Source organism: Vulpes vulpes, chromosome 16, assembly GCF_048418805.1.
Source record: "Vulpes vulpes isolate BD-2025 chromosome 16, VulVul3, whole genome shotgun sequence".
Classification (NCBI taxonomy): domain Eukaryota; kingdom Metazoa; phylum Chordata; class Mammalia; order Carnivora; family Canidae; genus Vulpes; species Vulpes vulpes.
Window position 1 is genome coordinate 4,968,114 of NC_132795.1, and position 27,251 is coordinate 4,995,364.

General features: G+C 59.1%; 1 protein-coding gene across 13 annotated transcripts in view; it reads right to left on the minus strand.

Moving 5' to 3' along the window:
* The window catches only part of SPEG (striated muscle enriched protein kinase), a 59,012-nt gene that overhangs the window by 17,138 nt on the left and 14,623 nt on the right, over positions 1-27,251 (minus strand). For 10 of the 13 annotated variants that reach the window (XR_011997925.1, XM_072742069.1, XM_072742067.1 and 7 more), the window contains 18 exons: positions 25,532-25,675; positions 25,024-25,206; positions 15,646-15,821; positions 15,336-15,424; positions 14,320-14,495; positions 11,556-11,816; positions 10,360-10,518; positions 10,069-10,258; positions 8,638-8,861; positions 6,064-6,183; positions 5,741-5,845; positions 4,964-5,170; positions 4,431-4,554; positions 4,136-4,311; positions 1,484-1,596; positions 869-1,037; positions 516-612; positions 172-372 (listed from right to left, as the gene is read on the minus strand). Coding sequence is in view for 12 of the 13 variants with exons in the window: in XM_072742069.1 (XP_072598170.1) it covers positions 172-372; positions 516-612; positions 869-1,037; positions 1,484-1,596; positions 4,136-4,311; positions 4,431-4,554; positions 4,964-5,170; positions 5,741-5,845; positions 6,064-6,183; positions 8,638-8,861; positions 10,069-10,258; positions 10,360-10,518; positions 11,556-11,816; positions 14,320-14,495; positions 15,336-15,424; positions 15,646-15,821; positions 25,024-25,206; positions 25,532-25,675 (2,914 nt within the window). In the remaining variant the exon portion in view is untranslated. Of the gene's footprint in view, positions 1-171; positions 373-515; positions 613-868; positions 1,038-1,483; positions 1,597-4,135; positions 4,312-4,430; positions 4,555-4,963; positions 5,171-5,740; positions 5,846-6,063; positions 6,184-8,637; positions 8,862-10,068; positions 10,259-10,359; positions 10,519-11,555; positions 11,817-12,127; positions 12,944-14,319; positions 14,496-15,335; positions 15,425-15,645; positions 15,822-16,728; positions 16,892-25,023; positions 25,207-25,531; positions 25,676-27,251 lie in introns of those variants that run through there. The other 3 variants (XM_072742077.1, XM_072742078.1, XM_072742079.1) reach the window with 3 other exon arrangements.

Genomic DNA, 27,251 nt, shown 5'->3' on the forward strand with positions numbered 1-27,251 from the left:
GCCTCTACTCCCAAGATGCCTTCACAACTCCCAATCTATCGATGGTCAATGGGAACACCTCACAGATGGTGATCAGTGCCTCCTGACTGTCAATGGGACCACTTCTTAAAGCGGAAAACCTGTTGCTAACTGGCTACGTGTCCCCTACCCACTCAGCCTATCCCAGGATACAGCTCGGTGACAATGACCAGTCCCCGACGCCTCTCAAAGGCCTCGTGGAAGTAGAGGACGCAGTCGTGCTGAAGCCGGGCCAGCAGCCGGGCTTCCCGCCACGCTGATGCCTTTGGCTTGGCCTGGCTGGGGATGAACTTGGCCGCAAACTCTAGGCCAGAACTTCGTTCCACCACGCGTCGCAGGTAGGAGAAGGCACCCCTGGAGGACAACACAGGGAGGTGAGGGGCTGGGTCATTGCTGGAGCCCTGGCACACGGCCTTCTCCGAGCCTCAGGCCCAGGCCCCCCGGGCTCCCGGGCCCTATTGCCCCTCCTAGCCCCATCGCCCCTCCTAACCCCACACCTGCCGATCTCCTGATGGATGTCATAGAAGTCACTGAGTCTCTTTCCTCGCTGTCCCTCGGCCTCCCCGGACCCCTCGACCTCCATGGCTGTCTGGGCTGGAGAAGAGATGCCGAGTGTTAGGTGGGGGAGGAGGGCAGGGGAAGAAAGAGGGCAGAGACTGGGTGAGGCAGGCAGATGGGTGGAGACAAAAGAAGAGGAGGAATGGTGGGGGCTCAAGGTGGGGTGCCAGGGCTGGGAGACAGTGGTGGGTCAGGAGTGAGGAGTCTGGTGTGCGGCTCCTGGCCCGGGGCTCATGACACCTTCCTGGAAGTAAGTGCTTTGTTTCCCCTTCTCCCTTTGCATTGAGCGCACCTGACCGCACAGCCAGCTCGGCTTTGCAGGAGACTTCCCCAGCCAGGTTCCGAGCGGTGCAGGTGTAGACACCTCCATCCTGGGTCCCCGTGCTGAGCACCACCAGGGAGCACTCGTTCTCTTCATACACGAAGCTCACATGGCTACTCTCCACCAGCAGCACCTCGTCCTGCAGAGGGGGCCGTCACCTCCAGCTGGGGCCTGGCCTTGCCTCTACCTGGGACCCACCTTTATCTCTAAGAGCCCATCTCATCCCTACCTTGGGGCCAGGAGCCCTTCCACCCAAGGGCCCCGCTCCCCAGCCCCAGGAGCCTTGCTGTCTTCAGCACCCCAAATCAGCTCCACTTTTATCTCCCATTAAGAGCCCTGCAGCCCCTCCATTAGAGCCCTGGTTCCTGAAACAGCCCCCCCACCCCCGGGCATCACACAGATCCCCGGATCCTGCTTTCTTCTCCTAGCCACACCTCTGCCAACACCGTTGTCCTACTCTGTCCTGGCTCCCCTCCTCCTAAGGTGGCCAACACCCCTCCAGTGCAGAAATCCCTGCTTCCTTCCCCGCAGGCTCCCAGCCAGCCCCCTGCTAACACCCTCCTGAGGCCTCGGGCACCCCCTGACCTTGTACCACATGATGTCCGGCAGTGGTTTCCCCTCCACCACCACAGCGAAGCGAGCGGTTTCCCCAGCCCCCACCTCTATGTCCTCCATGATGGACTCAAACCGAGGGGCCTCTGAAACACAACGGGGGGGGGGGTGCAGGACAGGGTGACAACACTGAGGTCACAAGTCCTGCCTCCTCAGTCCCGCTCCCAACCCTCCCTCAGCAACTGGTTGAGACAGAACACCAGACACCCCCACGCCACCCCCGCGCCTCCCAGGGCCCCAGCACCCCACCCACTGTGGCTCTCAGACTGAGGGGGGGGGCCCCCAGGGAACACCAGACTTCCAAGCCTGGACCAAGCGCTCTCCCCTGTGTCCACACACGGTGTTCTCCAAATCTCAGAAAACCTAAGCCACAAGGTGCAGCCTTGCTGTGTTGGTTCGTCAGTATTCATTTGCCTGCTTTGAAACTAGGAGATTTTCACACACAAAAGAAATCTGGATTTCCTGCCTCTCCGGAAAAATTGGGATTGGCCACCCTGAGCTTCTTTCCTCGCTGCATTAATGGGCTGGCGCAGAATGGCCCGATGCTGCCCCCTGTGGGTGAGCGCCCTCCCGCACGGCCCTACCTCTGGCCCTAGGGTCCTGGGCCCCGCACGCAGCTCAGGCTGGGACCCTGAATTAAATTCACCAATGGCATTGCCTCTATCTTGATGTTTTCTCTCTGAATCTTATTTAAATGTTGAAGGAGCCTTTTACCATCTGGGAGATGGTCCGACGAACAATCAGGTGCTGAGTCTCAGCTTAGGCTCTCCCGCACGTGACTGTGATTTCATTCCCTGAGCGTATCATGCGCTCATGTTATTTCCCCGCAAACGTGGCTTCTAATTCTCAGGATGGAATTAAATACATATTCCAACGTGCTTTGTGGAGGAATCTGTGACTTCCTGCTGTCCTGCCTCCTAAGCATTATTTGAGGATCTCAGCTTTAAGAAGAGTGGGAGGGAGCAGGCCTGGTGGGGAAGAGCGGGGAGCACTGGGCAGGGATCACCACCCATCGCTGGTGCCTAACCTGGTTTTATATAGATAAAAGGGAGTGAAAAAGACACTACCTGCTTCAGGTAGTGATCTTCAGGCAGATATGAGGGAACGAGGCCATTACCCCCGCCCTGCCTGGGGGCTGGGGGTGGGGGTGTGTGTGTGTGAGCACAGTGGGTAGGGCATGTAGATCCAAGCCCCAGGCCTGTTCTAGTCCCGGCCTCCTGGTGGGCTGGGACACAGTCACTGACCCAGCCAGGCTGGGCTACAGGACTCTCAGGGGCTGGAGCCTCCCCAAACCCTAGGGTTCTTCCTGTATCTGGGAAGAACAATGAGTCTTGCAGATGGTAGGTAAGCTCAGAGGAGCAAAGTAAAGGGTTGAGAAGGAAGTACCGGGGGTGTGGCTGGGGTGGGGGGGGTGGGGGGAAGCTGGGCAGGGGAGGAGACATATAAAAGGGAGATGGGGAACCCCGCGGGACATCAGGGCCAGCAGGGCTCCCCCATCTTCCTCACACACCCTGCGGCCACTTGCTTCCACTTTAAAGATCCCTTCCCGCCCCTCTAGGAATCTGGTTTCTAGTCTAGAGGTGGTGAGGGGCTGGTCTCTGAAGGTTTCAAGGGAACTTGAACGATTTTTTAAAAAGCACCAGCAGACGTACATTCATCTACCGTACGAGTGCCTGCGCTAAGATGTCACTTCCTTTGCATTTGGTCGGAATCGTATCTACTCAGCAGGTAACACTGTTTAGCTCACGCTGATCTGAAGTTCTGAGTGGCAGTTACATATGTCTAGAGTTAATTAACAAACCGGAAAACAAGACAATTACTATTTAATGCGTGCTCCCGGTTGAGAGACTACATCTCTAAAGGAGAAATTATACGAAGGGGCCTCACGGCAAAGGTCGGGAGGAGGTTCTGTCAAATAGGCTGGTGCCAAAGGGCAGCCAGGGTCCCCGGAGCTGGGAGTCTGCAGATCAGCTGCGCTCGCCTGGGCTTTTAGTCTTTTTTTTTTTTTTTTTAAGATTTATTTATTTATTTATGATAGAGAGAGAGAGAGAGAGAGAGGCAGAGACACAGGAGGAGGGAGAAGCAGGCTCCATGCAGGGAGCCTGACGCAGGACTTGATCCCGGGACTCCAGGATCGCGCTCTGGGCCAAAGGCAGGCGCTAAACCGCTGAGCCACCCAGGGATCCCCGGCTTTTAGTCTTTTTGAAATTAACTTGGTCTCCCCATGTTTGTCATACTTGGGGTCCTACGTACATCCTGTCGTGTTTAACACAGGAGCGAACAGCACACAGGCCTGAATCCCAGCTCCTGTGCTTACCAGGTTGTGGGCCCCTGTGCCTGTGCCTTAGCATACTCTCTGAGTCTCAGTTTCCCCATCTGTCTGATGAGGATAATAACCAACCCCATCTCTCTGGGTTAATGTAACGTTCCACGAGGTGACACGTGGAAGGTACTCCGCGCTGAGCCTGGCACATACTAGGTGTGCTCAATAAATATCTTATTAGCACTATCACCGTTCCTTCCACTAGTGCTGGTATTATTATAGCCATTCGATGGACGGGCCTGACAGAGGGGTGTGTACACCTGGGGGCGTGAGGAGAGGGGAGGAGGCCTGCTGTCACCCACCTGCCAGCTCCAGTGTGACTGAACAGGCCTGTGTGCCATGGCGGTTGCGGGCTGTACAGGTAAGGGGCCCCACGTCTCGGCGGCTCACCCGGCAGATCCGAAGACAGTACTGGTCGTCATCTGGCTGGCTCAGCTCATACACACCTGCCCGCGCCTCTAGGAGGGCCCCTCGGCAGCTAAGAGACACACGACAGAGAGGTTACCCAAGATCCACCCCCAGAGGGGTCAGGCCAGGATGGCCAGAGCTGGATTGCCACATGGGGGACAGTGAGGCATACACAGGGCCGGGCCCCACCTCCTCCAGACGACCTGGGCCTCCACGTGGTTGAAGGTCACCGTGACACTGGTGGGCTGTCCCTCTACCACATATACGACGTCTGGCTTGTCCAATACAGTGGGCGCCTCATCCAGGGGCGGGCCTGACCAGAGGAGAGCACAGGCTGACGCGGGGCTTGACACCAGGTCCTTAGCACCTACCCTCTAGACCTTTAACCCTCCCAATTGCCACAGGAGCTCCATTTTTTACAGATGAGGAAGCTGAGGTTCAGAAAGGTTCAGCTATTTGTCTAGGACACACAGCCAAGAAGTGGCGAAGCTGGAACTGTGTCCCCCCCCTACCCCCCACAGCTTGTCTGCCTCCAGAGCCTCAGCCTTGCCCACTGTGCATGATGCTTTCAGGAGAAAGAAGGGCTCGAACTGGATGAGGTCGCCCCCAGCCAGCCTGTTTCCACCACAGCCCGCATGTCCAGACCAGCCCCTGAGCCTCCACCATGAAGACCCAGTTTTCCAGCCCAGCAGCCTCCACCCCACAGGGGGGCCCAGACTCACCATGCTCCAGAAGCTGTGCAGGCTCGGAGGGGGGCGAGGGCTTGCTGCTGCTCTTGATGGTTGTGCTGAGGACCCGGAAGATGTGCTGGACCCCCTTACGCAGCCCTGTGGCTGCCCACCCGGGCTCCCGCAGGCCTGTGGCCAGCGCTGTCCACTGGTCCGAGCCCAGGACCTGGTGCTGCACGGTGTAGGTCAGGGCGTCTGGGTCTGGTGGGGAAGCAGCTGCTGGAGGTGGGCATTGCTGGGACACCCGCTGCCCCCCATCCAGCCAGATCAGGACCTAGAAACTCATCGTTAGTCTGCTCTGAGGACCCACCTCAATAGCTCCTCTTGCTTCTGCCTGCTGCCTGTCTATTCTTTCCAACCACTTGGCCTGGCCAGCCAGGCTCAGAGCCAATAGGATGCCAGGCATGGGGGCCAGCTATAGACATGGAGGGAGCGTAACTCATATCCCAATCACTTGCTACTACCTGAGGTGAGGAAACTGAGGCACAGAGCAGGGAGAAGGGGAAGACGTTCCCAGGATCATGACCCAAGCACCCAGGCCCTCTGAGAAGAGGAGTGTGGTGACCCCTTTGTGGAGTCTCTTGATGCAGAGCCGGGGCTTTATCCACCTTGGAGAGGAGACATGCATAGCCACGTTCCCAGTGCTGCCTCCACTCCTCCCCTCCCGGTATGCTCCTCTGGGCCTTGCCCCCCAGCCTGGCTCCCCTGGTGCCCTGCCTCAGCCTACCCCCGTTTCATAACCTCCCCACAGCCCTGTGTGGCCTGACCCACCAATGGCCATGTCCAGACTCCTGGGGGGGTTCCATGAGAGCGTGATCATCTTCCCAGTCACAGCCACCACCTGCGGGGCGCCATCTGGGGGGCCTGGGACGACATCTGAAAAACACAGGTTGGAGGTCTGCTGCATCCTTTAGGGCCCAATGGCTCTGCAGGATGACCAAGCCTCAGGACAGCGGGCCAGGGGCGAGGCCAGATGGCCCCCCAGGGTACAAGGGGAAGGGGGCTGGTGTGGAGGCCCCTCCCTCGCCCAGGCCCTGGCATAGGGCCAGAGGCTGGGCTATGGATGCAGCTGACCAGGAGGGGGCCTGCCTCACCTGTGACATAGAGGTGGGCATAGCATGCAGCTTTGCCCAGCTTGTTGGCGATGACACTCTTGTAGACGCCAGCGTGCTGAGGTCCCACAGCGGGGAACACCAAGCGATGGACATCCCTGTCTGGGGGGTGGGGGGAGACAATGACACTGGGCCTGAGCAAGGAGGATACTTTGAGGGCTGGGCCCATGCCACCACCGGCCTGGCCCTTTACCCCAAGCTCCTGTGGGGAGCAGCCAAGGGGGCGAGAGTGGGGCAGATGGCGAGAAGCATGTCCACCCTGCAGCAAACCCGAAGTCCAGGCTGTCAAGCCTCTGCCTACAGGCCTGTCCTTCCAGCGATTTCTCCTTGTTCCCCCAGCCTGATTCCTCCTCTGTGGGGTTCCTTTCCTGTTGGCTTCCCCTCATTTCCGCACCTCTGGGGCTCACGACTTTGTTCCTAAGGCCCCTCCCTCAGTCCCCTTTCCATCCCCAAGGCCACTGCTGGTCCCCACTGCAACACAGCGCCTGCAAGAGCCCTCCACCGGTACAGTCCACGCTCCACCAATGGCGCTGCATGTTACCTCTTGACCTGGAACCTGAAAGGCACCTGCTGCATGCAGGCTAGCATCCAAAGCCCTTGGCCCTCAGCCCATCAGCCATGTCTCCTGCTATTCCTCCCACCCCGACAAGCCATCAGGTCCCTGAAAGGCCACAGGAGTTCCATTTCTAGGTTTTTGCTCACAAAATTCCTTCCTTCAAGAATTGTCCTCTCTTACCTAAGGCCTTCTTCAAGACACAGTTCATATGAGTGCCAGCCTAGGAAGCCTCCTCTGTACCCCCACCTCCCCACCCAGCTCCCTCCCCAGGCCCTCCAGCACCAGGCCCACATGGCCTGGGGTGAGCCACCTTCTTAACTTGCATGTGCCATGGCTCCTTAAAGACGGGGCTGATTTGTCCCGTCAGGCCCAGACCCTGATGCCTTACGCGTAGGGAGTGCCGAGGATGTGATATTATAAATTATAATAAGAGTTGACTGTTGGTGCCCAGTCGACGCCAGCTACTTGGCATGCAGTTTTTTTTCCATAATCCTTTCAACAACCCTGCAAAACTATCCTCATTTTACCAATGAGATCAGAGACATTAATGGACTTGTCCAAGGTGACACAGCTAATAAATGATGGAGCCACGGCTTGAACTTGCTTCCCTCTGATTCTCAACTTCTTTCTCTACACTGTGATCCCTGCATGATGATAAGGAGGCCATCTCAGGCGGGACGTGGAGGGGAAGAGGCCAGCCTGTCTTCCTGCATGTCAGGGCCATCCCCAAACACTCCTCCCTTCTCTGAGTGGTTATCTCCACATGGAACGCTCACGCATTCATTTATCTCTGCTGACACTATTTATAAAGGAAGACAGACCAGAGGCTGCCACCGACCCCAGATACAGACAGAAGCAGGGACGCCAGCTCAGATCCCGAGACAGACACCCACCGGGCCTCAAGCAGAGTGAGAGACAAGAAGTCCGTGGGCTGAGCAGACAGCCTGAGGAGGAGGAGGAGGAGGAGGAGGCAAGGGGAAGGGTCAGAGCCACAGCACTGGAGAATGGGGTGGGAGCTAGGGCACGGGGTGGGGGGGGTGGGGGGGGTGGGAGGCATCCTGGTTAGGAGCTAGACCCGAGTCAGATGGTCTGTTCCTGCCTTTGGGGAAGCCCATGTCCCTCTCTCTGTAAGTCTTGGTTCCCATTTGCGAACAGGGGTTAGAGTACCTGCCTTGCAGGCCTGTAGGCCTCTGATGAGGAAGCTGAGCTCCTGGGCAGCAGGTCTTTGGCACTCAGGGCCTGGCACTTACCAAGTGCTGCAGCTGTAAGAGGAACCCATCACGGGGCGGGGGGGGGGGGGGTGTCACAGCGGGGGCTGTCTGATGGGGTCAGATAAAGCTGCTCACACAGGATTCCTTCCAGGTTGGAGCTGACACGCTCCAAGAGAAACAGCCCGGGCAGGAAGGATAGGGTCCCAAATACATTCCTCTGTATTTCTCCCCGGCTCCTTTTCTTTCTTTGCCATTGTTAACAACCCTGGCCAAGCATCCTTTCAGGGCCAGACGCTGCCCATGCCGGCCTTTCCCTGAAATTTCTTCAGGAAGGCGTGAGCAACACTGCTTTACGAACAAGCAACAACAAGAGAAGTAATAACAAGATTTAACATTTGCTCACCACTTGCTATTTGCCAGGCCTACTTGAGTGCTTCGTACGTATTAACCGATTTAATTCTTATAATGAGCCTGTTACAAATGGAGAAACTGAGGCACAGAGGGGTTCTGTAACCTTGCCCACAGTCCTGCTGCTGGTCAGTAGCAAGTACCTTGTAGCAAGTTGCCTGCCTGCCCAGTACATGCTAGGGGGGCCACCCAGGCCCGGAGTGGTGACTCTGCAGGTGGTGCCGAGCAGCTCAAGGAAGGAGGCCCTGACCTCCCAGCCCCCTCTGTGCGCCCCTCCTGCAGGCACCCCATCCCTGAGCAGGCTAGGGAAGGAAGGTTCAGGGCAGGGAGAGGGTGAAGGCACTGCAAGCTAAGTGGGTGCCGAAGGGGCTGGACACATACACTGTGTCATGCGCCGGTCGTCACTGCTCTGGATGCGGTGGCCATTGTGGAACCAGCTGATGGTGGGATAGGGCAGGCCGGTCACCTGGCACTCCAGCATGGCCTCCTTGGCCAGGCCCACCTCCAGGTCCTGCAGGGGCCGCAGGAAGTCGGGAATGGACAGCCGCTCCAGCTCACCCTGCTCCGGCTCCTCGGGGATGGATGGCATCTTCTCTAGCTTCGAGCTGTAAGAGCGACATGGCTGCCCAGAGGCCTCAAGCGGCACCTCCCACCATGGGGCCAGGGCACCTCAGAGGCAGCCCCGCCAGCCCTGCCACCCCTGCTGCCCCATCAGACCACAGGCCCTCCAGCTCTCCAGCCCCACCAGCCCCTCCAGCCCCACCAGCCCTCCAGCCCCACCAGCCCTCCAGCCCCACCAGCCCCTCCAGCCCCACCAGCCCCTCCAGCCCCACCAGCCCCACCAGCCCTCCTGCCCCACCAGCCCCACCAGCCCTCCAGCGCCACCAGCCCCTCCAGCCGTCCAGCCCTCCAACCCCACCAGCCAGCCCTCCAGCCCCACCAGCCCTCGAGCCTCTCTAGCCCCACCAGCCCCTCCAACCCCACCAGCCTCTCTAGTCCCTCCAGCCCTCCAGCCCCACCAGCCCCTCCAGGCCTCCATCCCTCCAGCCCCACCAGCCCTTGCAGCCCCACTAGCCCTCCAGTCCCTTCAGCCCCACCAGCCCTCCAGCCCTCCAGCCCTCCAGTCCCTCCAGCCCCACCAGGCCTCAGGCCCCTCCAGCCCCACCAGCCTCTCTAGTCCCTCCAGCCCCACCAGCCCCTCCAGCCCCACCAGCCTCTCTAGTCCCTCCAGCCCCACCAGCCCTTCTAGGCCTCCATCCCTCAAGCCCCACTAGGCCTCCAGCCCCACCAGCCCCACCAGCCCTCCAGCCCTCCAGCCCCACCAGCCTCTCCAGCCCGACCAGCCCCTCCAGTTCCACCAGCCCTCCAGCCCCACCAGCCCCACAAGCCCCACCAGCCCTCCAGCCCCACCAGCCCTCTAGCCCCTCTAGCCCCTCCAGGCCTCAGGCCCAACCAGCCCCTTCAGCCCCACCAGCCTCTGTAGTCCCTCCAGCCCCACCAGCCCATCTAGCCCCACCAGCCAGCCCTCCAGCCCCACCAGCCCTCGAGCCTCTCCAGCCTCACCAGCCCCTCCAGCCCCACCAGCCTCTCTAGTCCCTCCAGCCCTCCAGCCCCACAAGCCCCACCAGCCCTCCAGCCCCACCGGCCCTCTAGCCCCTCCAGCCCCTCCAGGCCCCAGGCCCCACCAGCCCCTTCAGCCCCACCAGCCTCTCTAGTCCCTCCAGCCCTCCAGCCCCACCAGCCCCTCCAGGCCTCCAGCCCTCCAGCCCCACCAGCTCCTGGAGCCCCACCAGCCCTCCAGCCCCACCACACCTGGGGCCAGTGGCAGCTGTCCGAGGCTCTTCCACATACAGCTGGGCTGAGCACTGGGCCTGGCCGTGGGTGTTGGTGGCGCTGACTGCATACAGCCCCTCATCCTCACTGCCCACATGAGCGATGTGCAGAGAGTGCAGACCTCCGTCCTGCCGGAGCCGCAAGTTATCGCTCTCCTCCACCTGGCGGCCTGGGGGGAGGAAGCAGCAGGAATATGGAGCAGGCTCAGCGAGGGAGACTGCCCTTTGGGCCTTCGGGGTCCCTCAACACCTGTAGGGTGGACAGCCATACCAAAATGTGTCCAGGTAACAGCCGGGGGTGGGGTGCCACTGATCTTGCAGTCGAAGCGAGCTGCCCGGCCTTCTAGCACCTCGATGTCCTCCAGCAGCCGAGTGAACAGGGGGGCCAGCGAGGGCCGGACGGTCAGCCGGGCACTGCAGGTCAGCTCATCTAGCAGGGAGGGGTGAGCACTGGGGTGGGGAAGGCCACAGAGTCCCAGGCAGGCCCACCCAGAGGGCCCCCCCACACACACACTGGGCAAGAAAGGGGAACAGGGCCGAGAGCTGGAAATGGAACAGAGCCCAGCGAGGTCCCCAGATGCTGGAGTGAGGCCATGGCCATGACCCAGAGACCTGGCCTTCTCAGGAGGGTGGGGGCTGGCAAGGGTGGGCGGCCGCCACAATGGGAGCCCCTCGTCATCGCCTCCGCTTGCTCAGGATGAAGCTCGGCTCAGCTCTAGGCGAGGGGCCTGGAAGCCAAACCCAGTTCCTCCTCCACACCTTCCCCCTGCCCTTAGAACTTGCCTCTAGGCCCAGTGGTGCCCACACTTCCCTCCCACCCACCCCAGACCCAGAGCAATGCTCCTTTGCCCTAAAACACCACCCCACAAAAAAATCTGGGGGACATAACAGCCCCTTCCTTACACTGACCCGATCCCCTCCTGCTCACAAAGGCTTCCAGTGTCACCTTAGGCGCTTGTCACCACAAGCTGGTGAGGCATTCCCTCTGCTCTCCAAAGGAGGACGAGGACCAGGTCAGAGATGTCATTCATAATAATAACGGCTGACATTTATTAGGTGTCACCCTTTGCCAGGCTTGTGCTGTTCTTTGTTCTTTACATACATCATCTCATTAATCCCACTGACCCCCCTGCGAGGTAGCTGGTCTCATGATCCCTTTGTCCAGATAGTCTAAAGCTCAGAAAGATGAAGTGACTTGTCCAAAGTCACGTGGCTGGACGTGGCAGGGCAGGGACTGGAACCCAAGTCCGAGTGGGTTTGCTACATGGCAGTGGGCAGGCTCCCCGTAGGAACAAGGGCTAATACGGCTCCAGAAGGCACTCTGTACCCGGGGCCACTCCACACGCAGATGTGATGGAGGCGGGTGCTGTGCATGATCTTCCTTTGCCCCCAGCTCCTACACCTGCGGCCCCCGCCCTCCAGCTGTTGGGCACCCACGGCAGCCCCAGGGCCTGAGTAGGCAGTTACCTTTGGCCGTGCTGAGCTTGCAAGTGTAGACACCACTGTCGTCCTCATGCACAGAGGTGAGCAGCAGCTTGCACTTCCGGCCATCGAAATGCATCTTGCATTTGAGCAATGCAGGCTGCAGCAGGCGGCCTCGACAGAGCCAGTCTACCTCCACGTCGGCAGGACCCGCCACCAGGCACTCAAACAGCGCCATCTCCCCGGCCCCCACGTCCACGTCCTGCAGGGGGGCCAGCACGGCCAAGGACCGGCTTTCAGGATGTGCTGGGGGGGAAGCGGCCACAGGGGGCACGCATGGAATAAGACACACGGGGCGAGGGAGACACATACACGCACACACAAAGAGACAGACAGATACAGAGAGAGAGATGCATTTTGTTCCTTCGGAGACAGGGAAAGCCCGCCCGCCCGGCCAGGACAGCAAGGAACTCCAGGGCCTGGCTTCAGGATGGCAACCCAAGCTGGGCCAGGGAGGATGAACTCAGGGGAAGTGGGAGGGCATCAAGGGCAGGGACGCGGAGGGGCCACGTAGGGGCAGAAACGGCGGCGGAAAAAAAACAACACAGCACACCAGCTGGGTACAAACTGGACTTTATTTGAGCTAAGAAACACCTTTTTTCAAATATCTCCACACCCACTACAGCAGGCCCTTACTGTCTGGCCAGCCTGGCTAACACCCTCCTTCCCAGACAGAGCATCCGGGCGGGCCCTGACAGTGAAGAGGGGAGCCCCAGCTGAGCCCTAAACCTGCCCAGAGCGGGTCCTGGTCAGGCCTCCTCATCCACGTAGGGCCCGAGGGCCTCTGGCTTTTAGTCTCTTGTGAAATTGTGTTGTGCCTTTTGAAACCCGTTTCTGGAATGGTGAGTGCCTTGTCCCCCACCTCGTGAGCCCCCCTAGGCCCCTCCAACCTGCGGATGCCATGCCCTGACCTCTCCCACTCTGCCTCACCCCACACCAGCTCAGGGGCATCCTTCCCTGACTGTCACAGACACACAGACAGACAAACAGATAGACAGACAGGGCCTGTAGCAGCGGTAGCACATGCGCTCGCTGGGTGCTCCCCTGCAGGGAGAGACCGGGGTGGGGGGCATGTCTTGATACCCCTCCTGGCTGCCCCCTCCTGGCACTCGGCCCACGTGGGGGGCTCCCAGCCTGCCCAGCCATATGTCCACCTGGGAAGGGAGGGTCCCTAGGGGCCCATGGGCTATCCCGGGATGCTGTAAGGTGGGGAGGGAAGGAATGGGAGGCTGGGACAGGGTCCGGGCCGGCGGGCCGGCGGGGTCTGTGGGCAGGAGGCAGTGAAACACAGCGAGGTCCGAGAAGTGCCTGAGACAGGGGCGCGGCTCGGAGGGTAGCGGGGGGAGCGCAGGCGGCCCCCTGAGCTCACTCGCCTGTGTACAGACAAAAACCTCAGTCAGCAAGCGGCAGGTTAGTGCAGCACACTCGCACCCACACGCACGCACAGGCACGCACACCACGCAGACCTGGCTAGGCCCCCTCTGCATGGAGAGCTGCCTCTAAAACTGCCAGGGTGCACTGCCATTTCCGGGTTCCTCCAAGGTCAGCGTGGGAGGGACCGGCGGCCAGCCAGAGGCCAGGCAGGTGGGTCTCTGGGGTTCTTGGGCAAACAGAGGCCGTGGGCCCCTGGGGGGCAGTGGGGAGGAGGCATTCACAGGCATCAGGGGCCCCCAAAGCCTGGGGGATGTCAGGAGGAACCCCAAAGAGAGAGAAGCACCGAGACATGGGTTAACACAGAGAAGCAAGGCAGAGCTAGACCCTGGAGGGGAAGCGGGAACAGGCCAGGGAACGGGGGCCAGATTGGGTGTGGGGAGAGCTGAAGAATTCAGAGACCAAGGAGGTGGCAGCCCCAAGAACGGGAGGCACAGGGCCGGTAAACTGAGGCACGCAGAGCCCAGTGGAGGTGACCTTGACCATTAGGGTCAGAGCTCCAACAGGGGCTGGGGTATCCTGTGAAGCTCTCAGAGCCAGCCTCTACCAGGAAAGGAGGGATGATGGCTGAGTGCAGAGCTAAGGAGGGGTTCCCAGCCCCGAGCTGCGCCCCGGGAAGGTGACGTAGAAGGCAAGACTACTGGCCAGCCCTTGGGAGGAAAACCACCAGCGCCCCAAGGGCAGCCTGGCAAAGGCCTACCTGCTGTCCCCATCACCCAAAAGGCCCCTGCCCTTATGTCCCAACTCTGGGGGTCCAGCCCTCTCCACATACCACGGTCCTGCTCACCCAGGCACCCCTGGGATCCCCACAATGCTTCAAACCCAAGTCACCCCAGGGCCCCTCCGAACGGGTCCAGCTATCAGACTCTCCCCACTGCCACCTCCAACCACAACAGCTTCTGCGCAGCAAATGGGATAGACAGGAGGGCAAAGGGGCAAGAGGAGAGAGGTGGGGTGGGTGTGAGGGAGGAGCCTGGAAAGGGCAAGGTGACAAAAGCTTGGAAGAGTGTGGGGAGGGGATAGCTGGTGGCAGGAAGCAGGGTCTCTCTGGCTGGCATCAGGGGTAGGTGTGACCGAGCATAGGAAAGGCAGGACGGTGTAGTAGGCTGAGCACTGAACAATTTGCCACGTGGCCTCAGGCAAGGCACTTCCCCTCTCTGGGCCTCGGTTTACTCAACTACAATACAAGCAACCAACCACGGGATCCCTAAGGCCTGTTCTGACCTAAGGTTGTATGGAAGTTGGCATCTGAGCAGGGATGAGGCCGGGGCCGGGGCCGGGGCAGGGGTGGGGCTCGTGGAGAGCATGAGGGACTCACCTCTGACCTCTAGGCGGGCCTCACACTGCCGGGCGCCATACTCATTGACCGCCTTGCACGTGTAGAAGCCGGCGTCGGCCCGCTCGGCAGCCAGGATCCGCAGGCGGCACAGCCCGCCCTCTGCCTCCTCCGCGAAGCGCCGCTGGTCGGGGCGCACGGGCTGCCGGTTTCTCAGCCTGTCAGAGGGACAAACACTCAGTCTGGGCACCCAGGTCCCCACCTGCAGGTTCCTCCTCCCTCACATCATCTACCTGCTTCCCGGATCTGTCCCCGGGTTACAGGGCCAGGATCTCAGCCCGACTCTCCCTCTCCTCTGCCCACTTGGATCTTACCCTTCTTGCAAACTAACCACATTGTTCAGCTCTTACTAGTTCTGAAACATCTGGGTGTCTTATTTTTATAACGAACAGACAGCTTTCCTGCTTCCCAAAGGAAATAACTTACGATGTTTAAAAAAAAAAAAAACATCACACAGGAGATTAGACAATTAATTACAAATGGAAACTAGAACCCAAACTAATAAGAACCTAAGCAAAGAGTTCTCAAGGTTCCAGGCACCCGGGATGAAGCACTGTAGCCAAGGCCCAGGCTTTAACCCCAGGCTCCGAGCAGCTCAGAAACAAATCCTTGCGCCTGGGCCTAGCACAGGGCCCAGCGCAGAGCAGGGCTCAGCAATCACCCCGCAGTCACCTGCTGGGGGTGCGCACGTGCAGGCTTCTCTAAGAGATGACCCCTGCCCATTCGTCCCCAGCGGAACGGACAGGAGACCTTCTGTTACCTGAAACCCGTCCCGGAAGGAGAAGCCCTGCATGAGCCTGAACCAAAAGGTGGGGGCGTGTTCGGGGCGGGGGCGGGGGGCACCACTGTACCTGGGACAAGACCCCTGGGCAGATCACAGGGAAGTCTACAAGAGGCCCACTCCCATCACGGGAAAGTGAGACCGCACAGGGCCAAGCCTGGAGCTGAAAGGGGGCAGTGGGGGAGCTGGCAGGTGGTGGCCTGTGGCTGCTACTCACCAGGAAACCACCGGTTTGGGCTCCCCTTGCACACGGATGCTCATGGTGACGTCCTGGCCTTCTCTTACTGACTGGTCCATAAGCGAGACCTGAAGGGGACCCCAAAGTGTCAGGGGAGACATTCAGGGCCCAGAGGATTCTGGCTAGAGGCCTCTTTCCCATGCCAGGCCGACTGAGGCTGGCTCCAGATAAGAAGGGTGAATGGGGCCAAGTGCTAGGACTTGCTAGAACCTGGTGTGGCCCCAAGAACAAGGGCACACGTGAAGGAATGGGGGTGCCCAGGGCTCGGTGCTGGCCGCAGGGGTCTGACCTTGAACGTGGGGGGTGCCTTAGAGCCGGTGTCAGAGGAGCGGCGGTTCTGGGTGGGACTGAGCTTCATGGTGGGGGCTCGGGGCCAGGTCTCTCCGGGCTCCGGAAACTCCTCTGGGGGGCTCAGGTATTCCTCGTCAGAGGTGATGGGGCTGCTGAAAGGTGATGTGGACTCGCCTAGAAAAGAGACAGAGGAAAGACAGTGGCACAGAGAGACGCCAGGGCAGGAAGGGGGGTCAGAGAGAATGGGAGAGCTGGCTAGATCAGATCTGCCCAAGATCAAGGGCCTGATAAGGTCTGGAATGTTCCACACAGCCCCGGGGGCAGACCAGCCCTGCCCTGACTTGGCTTCACGGGCTCCTACTTGCTTGCAGTGTGACCTTGCTCAGGTGTTTCCTGTCGCTGAGCCCCTGAATCCTACTCTGCCATAGACTCTCCTAACACGGATCCTGGGGGAACCCTAGGGAGTAGCCGGGACAAGGGATTCGGGCAACAGAGGGGCTGCCCTGGGCCTCATGGGAGACATGAAATCCCACTGGAGCAGAGAACCCACATTCCTGGCATGGAACTGCAGGCCCCTAATGCAGGTGGTCCCCAGCGTGGTAGAGGCAGGGCACCCGCTTCTCGGGTGAGCTGGGCCTGGTGCAGAGGAACACACACCTCAGACAAGCCCCATCCGGACGGTGCCAGGGCCAATGAGGCGGCACTGTCCAGCCTGCCCTTCCCCCTCTGCCTTCTCAGCTTCCTGCCCCACATACCCCAGGGGCACCTGTTGGCCCCAGCCCTACAACATGGACCCCCAAACTCTCAGAGGATGGAAAAGGGGTTTGAGTCATCCGCAGAGAAGGGCGACTCAGACTGGGGAAGAGGAGGGGGGCACCGGTGTCCGTTTTGGGGGAGGGGTGTCCCCAGGGCCCTGACGCCCTCCCCTGCAACTGGCCAGGGGCCCAGCCTCACTGAGCTGGCTCCTATCCGACTACCAAATACAGACATGAATCGGCCACAGCCCCCTGGCCCCTCCTCCTGGTTCCCCCACCCCAAGCCCCTGTGGCCCGGCCCCCCACAAGGCTGCACCCCAACTCACCCGAGACTCTGCACACAGACCCCAGGCGGCGCCTGTCCTGAAGGCTCTGCCCTGGCACCAGGCCCTCCTGCTGCCTGCCCACTGCCCACCCCACCCGGCTCCCCAGGGAGCAGAAGCCCAGCCTGCCCAGCCCCACTCACTCGGCTGACCCTGCGGAGGCTGTGTGCGAGGGCCTGGGGGAGGGGAAGGAGGCGGTGGGGGCTGGCCAGGCAGGGACAGGCTGGGTGGCAGGCAGGCAGCTGGCTGGGAAGGTGGTGCCTGCTGAGACCACAGGCAGCCCGGGCCCTGGAGTGAGTGGAGGGGGAGGAGAGGGGAGGGGCAGAGCGAGGCCGCCTGGCTGTATTTAGCCACCCTGCTCATTCCCAAGCAGCCGGATCTGCCTTTTCTCTCTTTACAGTTTCGGGACCCTGACAAGAGCGAAGCCCCCTCGGTGGCGCCTCAACTCACAGTGCTGGGGCCTCAGTCCCCGGGGGAGGATGGGAGAGGCACTACAATGCTGCCCCCGGGATGCCTGCCCTGAGCCACTCACTTCGACACATCCACCAGATGAGGTCCTGACGGCAAATGGCCCTTAGGATGCCCCCTGTTCTGACCAAACCAAGGTCCGCACGTGGCAATGTGCTGACAAGCCTCGAATATTGGAGCCAGGCCTGGCTATGCCCTGTGTTCTCTGGTGCTGAGAATCAGAGAGGGGTCAGGACCTTCGGTCTCCTTCCCAGAAACACCCCCTCCACCTGCGGGGGCCCAGAATCCTGCCTCTGCCTCCCCACTACTGCCATGGCAGGTTTGGCTCAGGACCCCCCGGGGCCTTGGGGTGGCACCTACCTCTCCTCCTCCTGACTCTGAGTTGGCAATTGTCCCTCAACCTCTCACCCCACCGGGCCAAGGGTCATGAAGCAGGGGCTGCTTCTAGTAACCCCCCACAACTAGCACCCACCTGGACTTGGGCTGGGGCAGGGGCTTGGAGACCAGTAGAACAGGGAAGCTGTTGAGAAGAGGTCATATGTCCTTCTCTCCCCACCCCACCCCCGTGTTTTTTTAAAGATTTATTCATCTATTATTTTAGAGAGAGAGCTTGCATGCACACTATGGGGGGGGAGGCAGGCAGGAGAAGGAAAGAGAATCCCAAGCCGACTCCCCACCAAGTGCGGAGCCTGACGTGGGGCTCGACCCCACGACTCCGAGACCACAATCAGAGTGGACGCCCAGCCAACTGAGCCACCCGGGCACCATCCTCTTCTCTCTCCTTTTATCACCCCCACAACACAAGGCCACATTCCCAAGCTATGACCTGTATTTCCCAGTGAAGGGGGGTGCAGGGGAGGGGGGTCCACCATTCAGGATGGCCATCTTGGGGAGGCAAGTCAGAATGGCATTTGGTAAACATGTGCCTGGGGCTTGGCCACCAGCTGATGCTGAGACCACAGGCATGGCCCCTGGAGGCAAGAGCCCCCCCCCCCCCACCATGGAGCCTGGTGACCTCCAAGGTCACCATAAGGCTGGATGGCGCTGGGGGCACTCACCCGCCAGGGGAGGGAGGTGACCTCCAGGGTCACCCGGAGGCTGGACAGCGCTGGGGGACTCACCTGGGGCACTCACCCGCCAGGGGAGGGAGGTGACCTCCAGGGTCACCCGGAGGCTGGACAGCGCTGGGGGACTCACCTGGGGCACTCACCCACCCCGGGAGGGAGAGCAGAGTAGAGCGGGTTTGTAGGGAGCCTTGGAGACCCCTGGTGGTGATCAGGGGAACTGCACCCTGGGGCACCCAGGGGCACCCAGGGACAAATCCAGGTCTTCAGGCCCCTCAGAGACTGGTCTCCAGCTCCCAGAACTTCTAGGGTTCCGCACCAGGCTCTGGTGCCACCCCACTTTGTACAAGCCCCACCACCAAAACCATCTTTGTAGGCAGTCCCTGATCTCAGCCCTGCTCCACCAACAGGCCTGACTCTTACTGTGGGAAACACTGTGGGACCAGCCAGGAAGTGGGGAGAAGGTGCCCCCCAAACCTACCATGCACATATGCCCCCCATGTGAGTGCTGCCCCTACACACCCCACCACCCCAAAACATGCTGGCTCTGTCCACGTGTGTGGCCTTGGCCTTTCAACACTGTTCGCAGGTTAGATTTGCTTGATGAAAATACATGAGGGAGCCCTCAAGGTTAGAGGTTGGAGGAGAGGGGGAGGCCCTCCTTCCCCAGACCAGAGCATCTAGCTCAATACCCATCCCAACATTCCTGGAGACATTCTAAGGATAAATATAGTTCCAGCCACCAAATGAAAGACCTTCTACACCAGGGCTTCTCCACTGCCCACAACAGGACCACCTGAGAGCCCGTTTAAACCATAGCTTCTGGGCCTTACTCACTCTGACTCAAGAATTAGATTTCCTAGAACAGAGGTCAGGAAACTACATTTTTAGAAAGCAGTCCAGGTGATTCTTACGTGCATGAAAGTTTAGGGACCCCTGTGATCCTCTTGGGAGGACAACCCTAAGAGGTGAGTTCTGTCTCATTTGGTGGCTAAACTTCAGGGCAGGGGTCTGAACCTGAGGCCTGACTCCAGAGCTCATGTGCTTCCCACTGCACCACCTGGCCCCCCGACCTCAGCAAGGTCCCTGACTCTAGGGCAGGGGTTCTCAAACGTTCCTGGTGTATAAGAATGGAGCTTGAACCACAGACTGCTGAGCCCCAACCCCAGAGTTTGTGACGGGCTGGGTATGTGAATGGGCATCGCTAACACATTCCCACGGTGATGCGAACGCTGCTGGTCTGGGGACCACACCTGGAAGACTGCTGTCCCGGGGACTTCTGTGCTCACCCATCCTCCACTCTCAGGCAGATCTTCATTAGCACCCTTTGCAGATGTGTGTCTCGCCCAGCCTCTGCAGGTCACCCAGGTTGTTTTGGGGGCTGGGAAGCCCACAGATCTCTATCCTCCCACATCACGACCTCACACACAATCTTTGCAGGCCACATAGCCCCAGACTATCCAGGAAGGCCTCCAGGTATGGCTATAAGGGCTAAGAAGTGGCCAAAGCACGGTCATGATCTCAGGGGACTGCCGGCTGGTAGGGATGACAACCCCAATCCAGACAGGGCCAATCCAGACACCTCTAGAATAGTGAGCCCCTTATTCCTATAAGGGGGCAAGAGAAGGGCAGATGAGGGCCATGAGAGGGCAGAGAGCAGATTCCTTTGGGCTCAGGGAAGACAGAGTAACAGACGGAAAGGGTTGTATAGGAATTAAGAGTTTGGTTGAAGCAGGAAAAAGGGAAAAAGTCTTTCCAGAGGAGGAAACTGGATGAGCAAATATTTGGAGACAAAAAGAACATGCAGGGCAGCCCGGGTGGCTCAGCGGTTTGGCGCTGCCTTCGGCCCAGGGCGTGATCCCAGAGACCTGGGATCAAGTCCTGCATTAGGCTCCCTGCATGGAGCCTGCTTCTCCCTCTGCCTGTGTCTCTGCTTCTCTCTGTGTGTCTCTCATGAATAAATAAGTGGATTCTAAAAAAAAAAATAAAAAAAAAAATAAAGAACATGCAGACAACTGTAGCTCAACCCATTGGCTACTGAACTGGGTAAAGCTGGAAGTGGGGCCTGGCAAAGCTGAAGCAGCACAGCCTCCCACAGCCTCAGCTGCCTCCAGACACCCTCAGGGCCAGCCTCAGGGCCAGACAGCGGAGGCCAGCTTCAGGAGTGTGGCCTTCACTCTGCAGGCCAACGAGAGCTCCTTGGGGCTTCTGAGGGGGGTGGGGGTGGCACGCTGGAGTTGTGACAACCACACATACGTGGCCCGGCCATTCCCAACCGGTCCTCCGCAGGCACTGTCTCGGCAGTTTCCTCCGCAGGTGATTCCTTTAAACGTCCGCTGTGACCATGCCACCGTGGAAGGCAGCAAGGCCCAGGGCAAAGGGAGACAGGCCGGCCTACAGCTGGGAATGCACAGGTGCTGTCACGGGTACTGCCTCTTCCAGAGTAGAAGAGCAGGGCTAAGGTTTTGGGTTCAAGTGGACAGGCAAGCAGAGAGAACTTCCCACGGTCGGCCTGACCTAGCCCTACAAACCATTAATTCCCCCCATGTGATTGCTTAGGGTTGCTCCATGTTCCATAAAGCACTGGCACCCACAGTAGAGGAGGTCCCTATTCTGACAGGCTGAGTGTGCTAACCCCCACTCTGGGGTAGCAGCCTCAGCAGATACCCCTCGGGGCCAACCTGCTTCCAGTGATCAGGAGTGGGGAGGAAGGGCTGAGTGTGGTCAACAGACCACGCTGCTTTTTCAGATGCCACCCAAACCCCCTTCCGGGATGGGCAACGGGGTCATGTGGCATTCCATGATCCCCTCCATCGGCAGCTACTACCTTCACAGGGTTCGAATCTGTAACTCTACAGAAGCTGCGGCCAGGAGAAGGGGCTGGGGCAGACACTAGTGCCTTCCCTTTTAGACTCCTGACCTCTTACAACCAAACTCTTCTGTTATGACAGTATCAGTCATGTGGTGGGACCAGAATGGGCTTTGAAAAGCCACGTCGTCAGGCCCAAATGTCCTTAGCTACATCCTCATCCCCACAGAGCCACAGAGGGTATACAGACCCTTACCTCACAGATGAGAAAACTGTGGCCAGCTAAGGAAATGTGGAGAAGCCGAGGTCTCAGCTGGAAAATGCTAGAGCCTTGGGCTCAAATATACAAGACCTGTGCCTTGAGGGAGGACTGGAGGCATTAGGATGGAGCCCCCAAATCCCCCTTCCTCCTGACCAGCCTCCTGTCAGAGCTCGAGGTGGAGGTGAGCCAAATGATGCAGGGAAACAAAGGAGGACCACAGCCATGGTGGAGTGGGGAGTCAAGAGAGAAAGGAAAGAAACCCGCCCATCAGGCTCACCCACAGAGGGCATCAGCAGTCTCTGCCTCCCTCCCCACTCCCCCAGGCATGAGCACAATTCTCCCTTAACCCTGAACCTCTTCGGAGTAGCAGGGAAGGGGGTAGTAAGGAGTGTAGGTCTGGGAGATCCAGGGGCAGGGCTTCAAACCATAATCAGCCCCCAATTGGCCCTCTGCTCCTAGAGCTGAGCACCCCCACAGAGCAGGCACTAGCCACCTGAGATGATGTACCTGGGGATTAAAATGGAAAGAGAAGAAAAACCCAGTTCCTTGGTGGCACTAGCCACATTTCAAGAGCTCAACAGCCACACATGGCTCATGGCCACCCTACTGGATGGTGCACGTGTGGAACGCTTCCCGCATCACAGAAAGTTCTACTGGTCAGCATTTCTCTAGAACAGTTTGCTAAAGCTTTCCAAGGCTCAGCTCCCTCATGCGTAATGTGGGCATCATAACAGAACCTACCACAAGAGTTAATACAGGGCTTGGTATGCAGGAAGCGCTCAGGAGATGCTAACTACTCATGTTCTTTTCATCTGTCACCCCTAAACCTATTTGCTTCACAAGTGAGCATTTCCATCCCCCCCAGTCACCTGTTGCTTACAATATTCCTAGGCAGATTACAGGCGCTCAATAAAGGCTGCTGGCCTTGACCTAGCCCTAGGTCACCTTGTTCTCTATGTTTTTGTCTTCTTATCTGTAAAATGAGAATATCACCGCCTATCACGTCCCTCTCCAAGGGATACACATGGGGTGATGTAGCCCAAATAAGAGAAGAGGCGTGAAAGGACACTCTCAGAGAGATGTAGCACTTGGTACCCAGTTGGCACTCAATAAGTGCTTGTGTGATAGAGGTGGGCAGCTTAGCTTCAGGTAAGCATACTTCTCACACTCCCCAGCCACCCGCCCCAATACACACACACACACACACACACTTTGGGAGTACAACCGTGGTCTCAGGAAGGGTACTCTGTGGGCTGGCTGGGGCAGGCTGGGAGGGGCCCGGCGCTGGGGCGGGGCTGCCGGAGCAGGTGAGAACCAGACCCTGCCCCTCAAACCACAGGGCCTGAGCAACTAGTTGTCTGGTTACCCATTCCCTATTCCCGCCGTTCCCAACCAGGAACTGAGATCTGTGGGCTCTCCAAAGCAGGCCCTTTTGGGGTGGGCACCCCACAAGGGCACTGCGCAGCCAGCCCTGGCTGCCAGGGTCCTAGGGTGGGGGGTTAAGGAACAAGAGAGGGAGAAGGTTCCAGGGGGCCTATTCCTATCAGACACTCCTCACTCCCTCCCTCAGCTGGCTCCCCCCGCCACCCTGCCTGCACCCCACCTGCAGCCACACTGCCTGACACGCTTTCTCAGCCCCACCCCCTCACTCCACACACAGCCCAGGCCTGAGACCCCCCGCCCTTGCCAAATGTCTGTGCCACCCCCACCCCAGTTCCACCCACGCTGCTGCTCTCCAGGTCCACTGGCCCCCGTCCAACCACTCTGGACCAAACAGTGCCTTGTAGGGGAAGAAAGTCTGCTTCCACCAAGGGAGCCCTGGGGCCGAGTCAGCATGACTTATGGGGGCTGTTCTCTGGGGGCAAAGCCCAGTGCCACTGACTAATGCGATGAAGCCTTTCCAGCTCCCCAGGGCGGGGTGTGGGGAGGGGGTCATGGCCATGCCAGGATGGACTGAGGAACCCAGAGGCTGGGAAACAGAGGAGCGGGGGCTGCAGGCCTGGCAAGGGCAGCAGAGGAGTCCCCAATACACAGTCTGAAAAATGGGCAGAAAAGGAAAAGGCAGCATTCTGGGGCCTCGTGGAAACCCGCACACAGCAGCACCCCTTAAGTACGCTAGCAGCTAACATTCATCTACAGCTTGACAGTTTGGAAAGCTCGTTCACACAGTGGCTTTTGACCGTGAGGATGGGAGAACTCTCCGGCTTACAAACGAGGAAACTGAACGGCAGGGAGGTTCAGAACGAGGAACACAGAGCTCCCAGTCAAGTGCTGACAGCTGCCTTGCCCCAAGCCTCCTTCCCAACCTTAAAAGGCTCCCAAATGGCCACAGGCCAGTATCAGGGCACCCCCCTGTACCCCTTGCCAAATCTCAGCCCAAGCCAGGTATTGACCAGAGTCCTGGAGCCAGCCCCAGGCCCCCTGAGGAGAGCTGGGAGCTGAGTCACAAGCCAGATCCCAGAGGTGATGGAAGGACGGAAGCACGCCGTTGGAGGGATGGCATGATTCAGCGTGCTGGGAGGGGCGAGGAGGAGAAAGACTAAAACGCAGGCTCCTGGGAAGGGTAGGTGAGCTAGGGAAGATGAAGGCTGGCTGTTCTGCAAAGCTGGAGGAGTGCAAAGAAAAGGATCGAATGCAGGGCTGGGCTCGGGGCACATGCCACCAAAACCACCCTTATCGTGAAGGCACACAAGTCCCAGACCCATAGCAAGACAGGCTCTGTAACCTGTCTCCTATCGTGTCCAAGGAAAGGGATGGAACAGCAGAACAGCGGGTGCCATTACCCCCCCCCAGGACCCCCCAGGCACGCCCAGCCCCTCCTGCTGCCTCTCTACTTCCCAAAGTCCTTCCAGGTCCTGCGCCCCTCAATCTGACACCCCGTAACACTGACGCACTGCTTGAGGCTCCTCTGCCCTGCACTGTCCTCCACCCTGAGTCCTCTGATCCAGCTTGATGACCCGAGGCTAACAGCCTTGAGGGTCGAGTCTGTGTCTTTTCCTTCCGAACCCCCACCCCCACCCCACCCATCCTCCCTTCCCCCACCTCTTGCTGCCCAGGATCAGCACACTCTCAGTCCCAGCAACCTGAATGGGTAGAACTGGCCATGCACACTGACACTGGTCCAGGCCTGCCCTGGACCTGAAAGAAACTGGGCTTACACCCAAAGGAAGTAGTCCAACACCAAGTGAGGGCTTTCGTAAAAATAGAAAAGGTGGCCTCAGCCACAGCCATCTCCAGAGAGGTGCTCTCGGCTACCCTCTCTTGAGGGCTTTGGGTTCAACAGAAGGAGCAAGGGAGTGGGGAAGGGCTGTGGCACTTAAATGCATCCTTTTTACTCAGGGGAGGGGTACTGTTCTAGAAGAAATGACCTCAGAAGCCTCCTGATGGCTTTGAGCTGGGAGATACTTTTTCTCCGAGACTCACGGATAATTTGCTTTCCCCACAGGATCATTTTCAGGGAAATGCCAGGGGAGGATGGCATTTAGAGGATACATAAAGACAAATCTCAGTGACTTCATGAATTGGCCAGCCTGGTGTGTGTGTGCCTTTGGGAATCTGGCCCCCGCTGCTCTGAGGCCAGGCCACTGAGAATGCTTCCACTGAGAGTCGACCTGTGAGAACAGACTGTGCACACTGGTCTAGAGTGGGGTCACTGCTCATCCCACCCGGGGCCCCGGGGCCCACAGGCTCCCTACCAGGTCTCACGGCCAGCGCGGCAGCACAGCTGGCCTGACCCAGCTCGTTGGTGGCGGTGGCTGTGTAGCTCCCGGCATCGGCCGCCCGGGCCTCCCGGAGCAGCAGGGTATGCCGCTCGCCTTCAGCCCGGATGAGAAGGCGCCCATCACTGCGCAGGGCAGACCCATCCTTCTGCCAGGACACTGTGGGAAAGGAGCGGTGTGACTGGTTGCCACGCCCATGGTCGCCCACTGGGGCAAATCCCCCTTCATCCCACACAGAGCCCAAACCACCCCACTCCCCATCCTAGGGAATCCTGAGGACGCCCCCCTCATTCACAGAAGCTTAGGCCTGCCCTCCCCACTCCCAGGGGATTCTGGGAACACTCCCCTAACACCCACACACACACAGGAGTGAGGCCAGCCCCAAGGAGCAGATGTCCCTCCTCCCCTACCCCTGCCTCTGAGGACTGAGGGGGACCTCCCCCTCTCTGTCTCAACCTTAGCCTGGCCCAGCCCTGGAGCTCACCTTGGGGTGGAGGATTGGCAGTGATGATACACTTGAGCAGCACATCTGCCCCCAGGGCCGCCACCACATTCTGCAGGGGGATCTCAAACACAGGAGCCTCAAGGGGCTCTTCTCCGGCGGACACATACGAGTCATCTGAGGACTCTGCCAGAGACATGAGTGACAGGGTAAGGGGGGGCATGGTCCCTGTGGGGATGACTCAGGGGGAGAGGGGATTATGGCATCCTTGTATCTTAGAATGCCAAACCCAGAGAGAAGGGCTTCCAGAAGGTGCGGGTTGGGGAACAAAGGGTCTCTCTCCCAAATATCCTGAGACAGGGATCTTGGACAGAAGGGGAGGGGGCGGTTCTCAAACAGGACAGGGCAGCCAGCACTCTGCATTCGCTTGGCTTCTCAACTTCAGTCACAGTCACCATGGTTTCTGGAGGAAGGCGGGGACTGTGTCGTGCGAGTCTTTATACAAACCAGTCACTGGGGCTGGTAGATCAGGCCCTGTTCTACGCAAGTGCTCTTCGCAGCAGCACAAGACGTTACCAGCTTCCAAACAGGCAGGACCAGCGAACAGCAACCCGAGCCCTAAGCAGTAATACTGCTGTCACAGGGCAACATGTGGTAAATTGTCAAATTAGTAATGCCGCTGGATTCAAAAGAGGGAGCAGCAGGTGGGTCCAGTAGCCTCTGAGAGGCCTCCGGAATCAGCTTTGATTCCGTCCATCCACCAAACAGTAGGGCCGCCCCGACTGCACGCCCAGCTCCGTGTGAGTAGCAGGGATGCGAGACACAAGCAGTGCTCTCTGCTTACAGGAAGCTTGTACACACAAAGGTATCACACACTTCCAGTGCAGTGCATCCCTCTGGGTACTTCCCAACTGACGTTCTATACGCTAGACAAGGTATGGTCTGCTAGTAGTCAGAAAAACAGTGAGAATCCCAATTATGCTGTTTTTCTAGCTCCGTAACCTTGGACAAATTAGATAACCTCTCTGCGCCTCTGTTTTGTTATCTGTAAGATGGAGCTGATAAATCGCACCCAACCTCTTGCAGAGCTGGCATACAAATTAAAATAAAACAACACCCCTGAGCGCCCAGCTCACACGGCGCCTGTGTCGTGGTATGCAATCATGTGGCTGATAGGATGATGGAGAGGTACCTAATTATCTTTAGAAACCTTGAGACAGTAATCCTTAAATGAGAAATAGAGTCATTTCAAAAAAGAAAAATCGAAATGGGTGGTAAGCACAATGAGAGAGACCCCCCCGACAAGGCGTGCTGGGAGCAGCGAGCGGAGGCATCCGGCCTGGGGGAGAGCAAACCAAGGATGGCTTCCTCGGCCATCGTCCCGGAGTGGACCCCTATATGATGTTCAGGGTGGGCAGACTTAGGAGCAGGGGCATTGTGGCAGTTGGCCACCATCCAGAGGAAGACTAGGAGGTGACACAGGCTGGCATGTGCCCAGTCAGCTCAGCCATACAAGGATTCAAGGACGGGAGAGAGAAGCCAGCCGAGAGACTGGGTCCGATCTTGGTGGCCATGGGTGCGTCAGGGGATAGAAGTGGGATGGGGACTGACTTGGCTGGACCAAAGCTCGCCTCTGGGCAGGACCAAGCATTATTTATTGAGGTGGTTTTCCATCTCTTCCCCCACAGAGGGGTGGGGTCCCCACCAATGCCTCCCACCACAGCTAAATCCCTGACCCAGCAGCCCAGTGGACCCAGGGCAC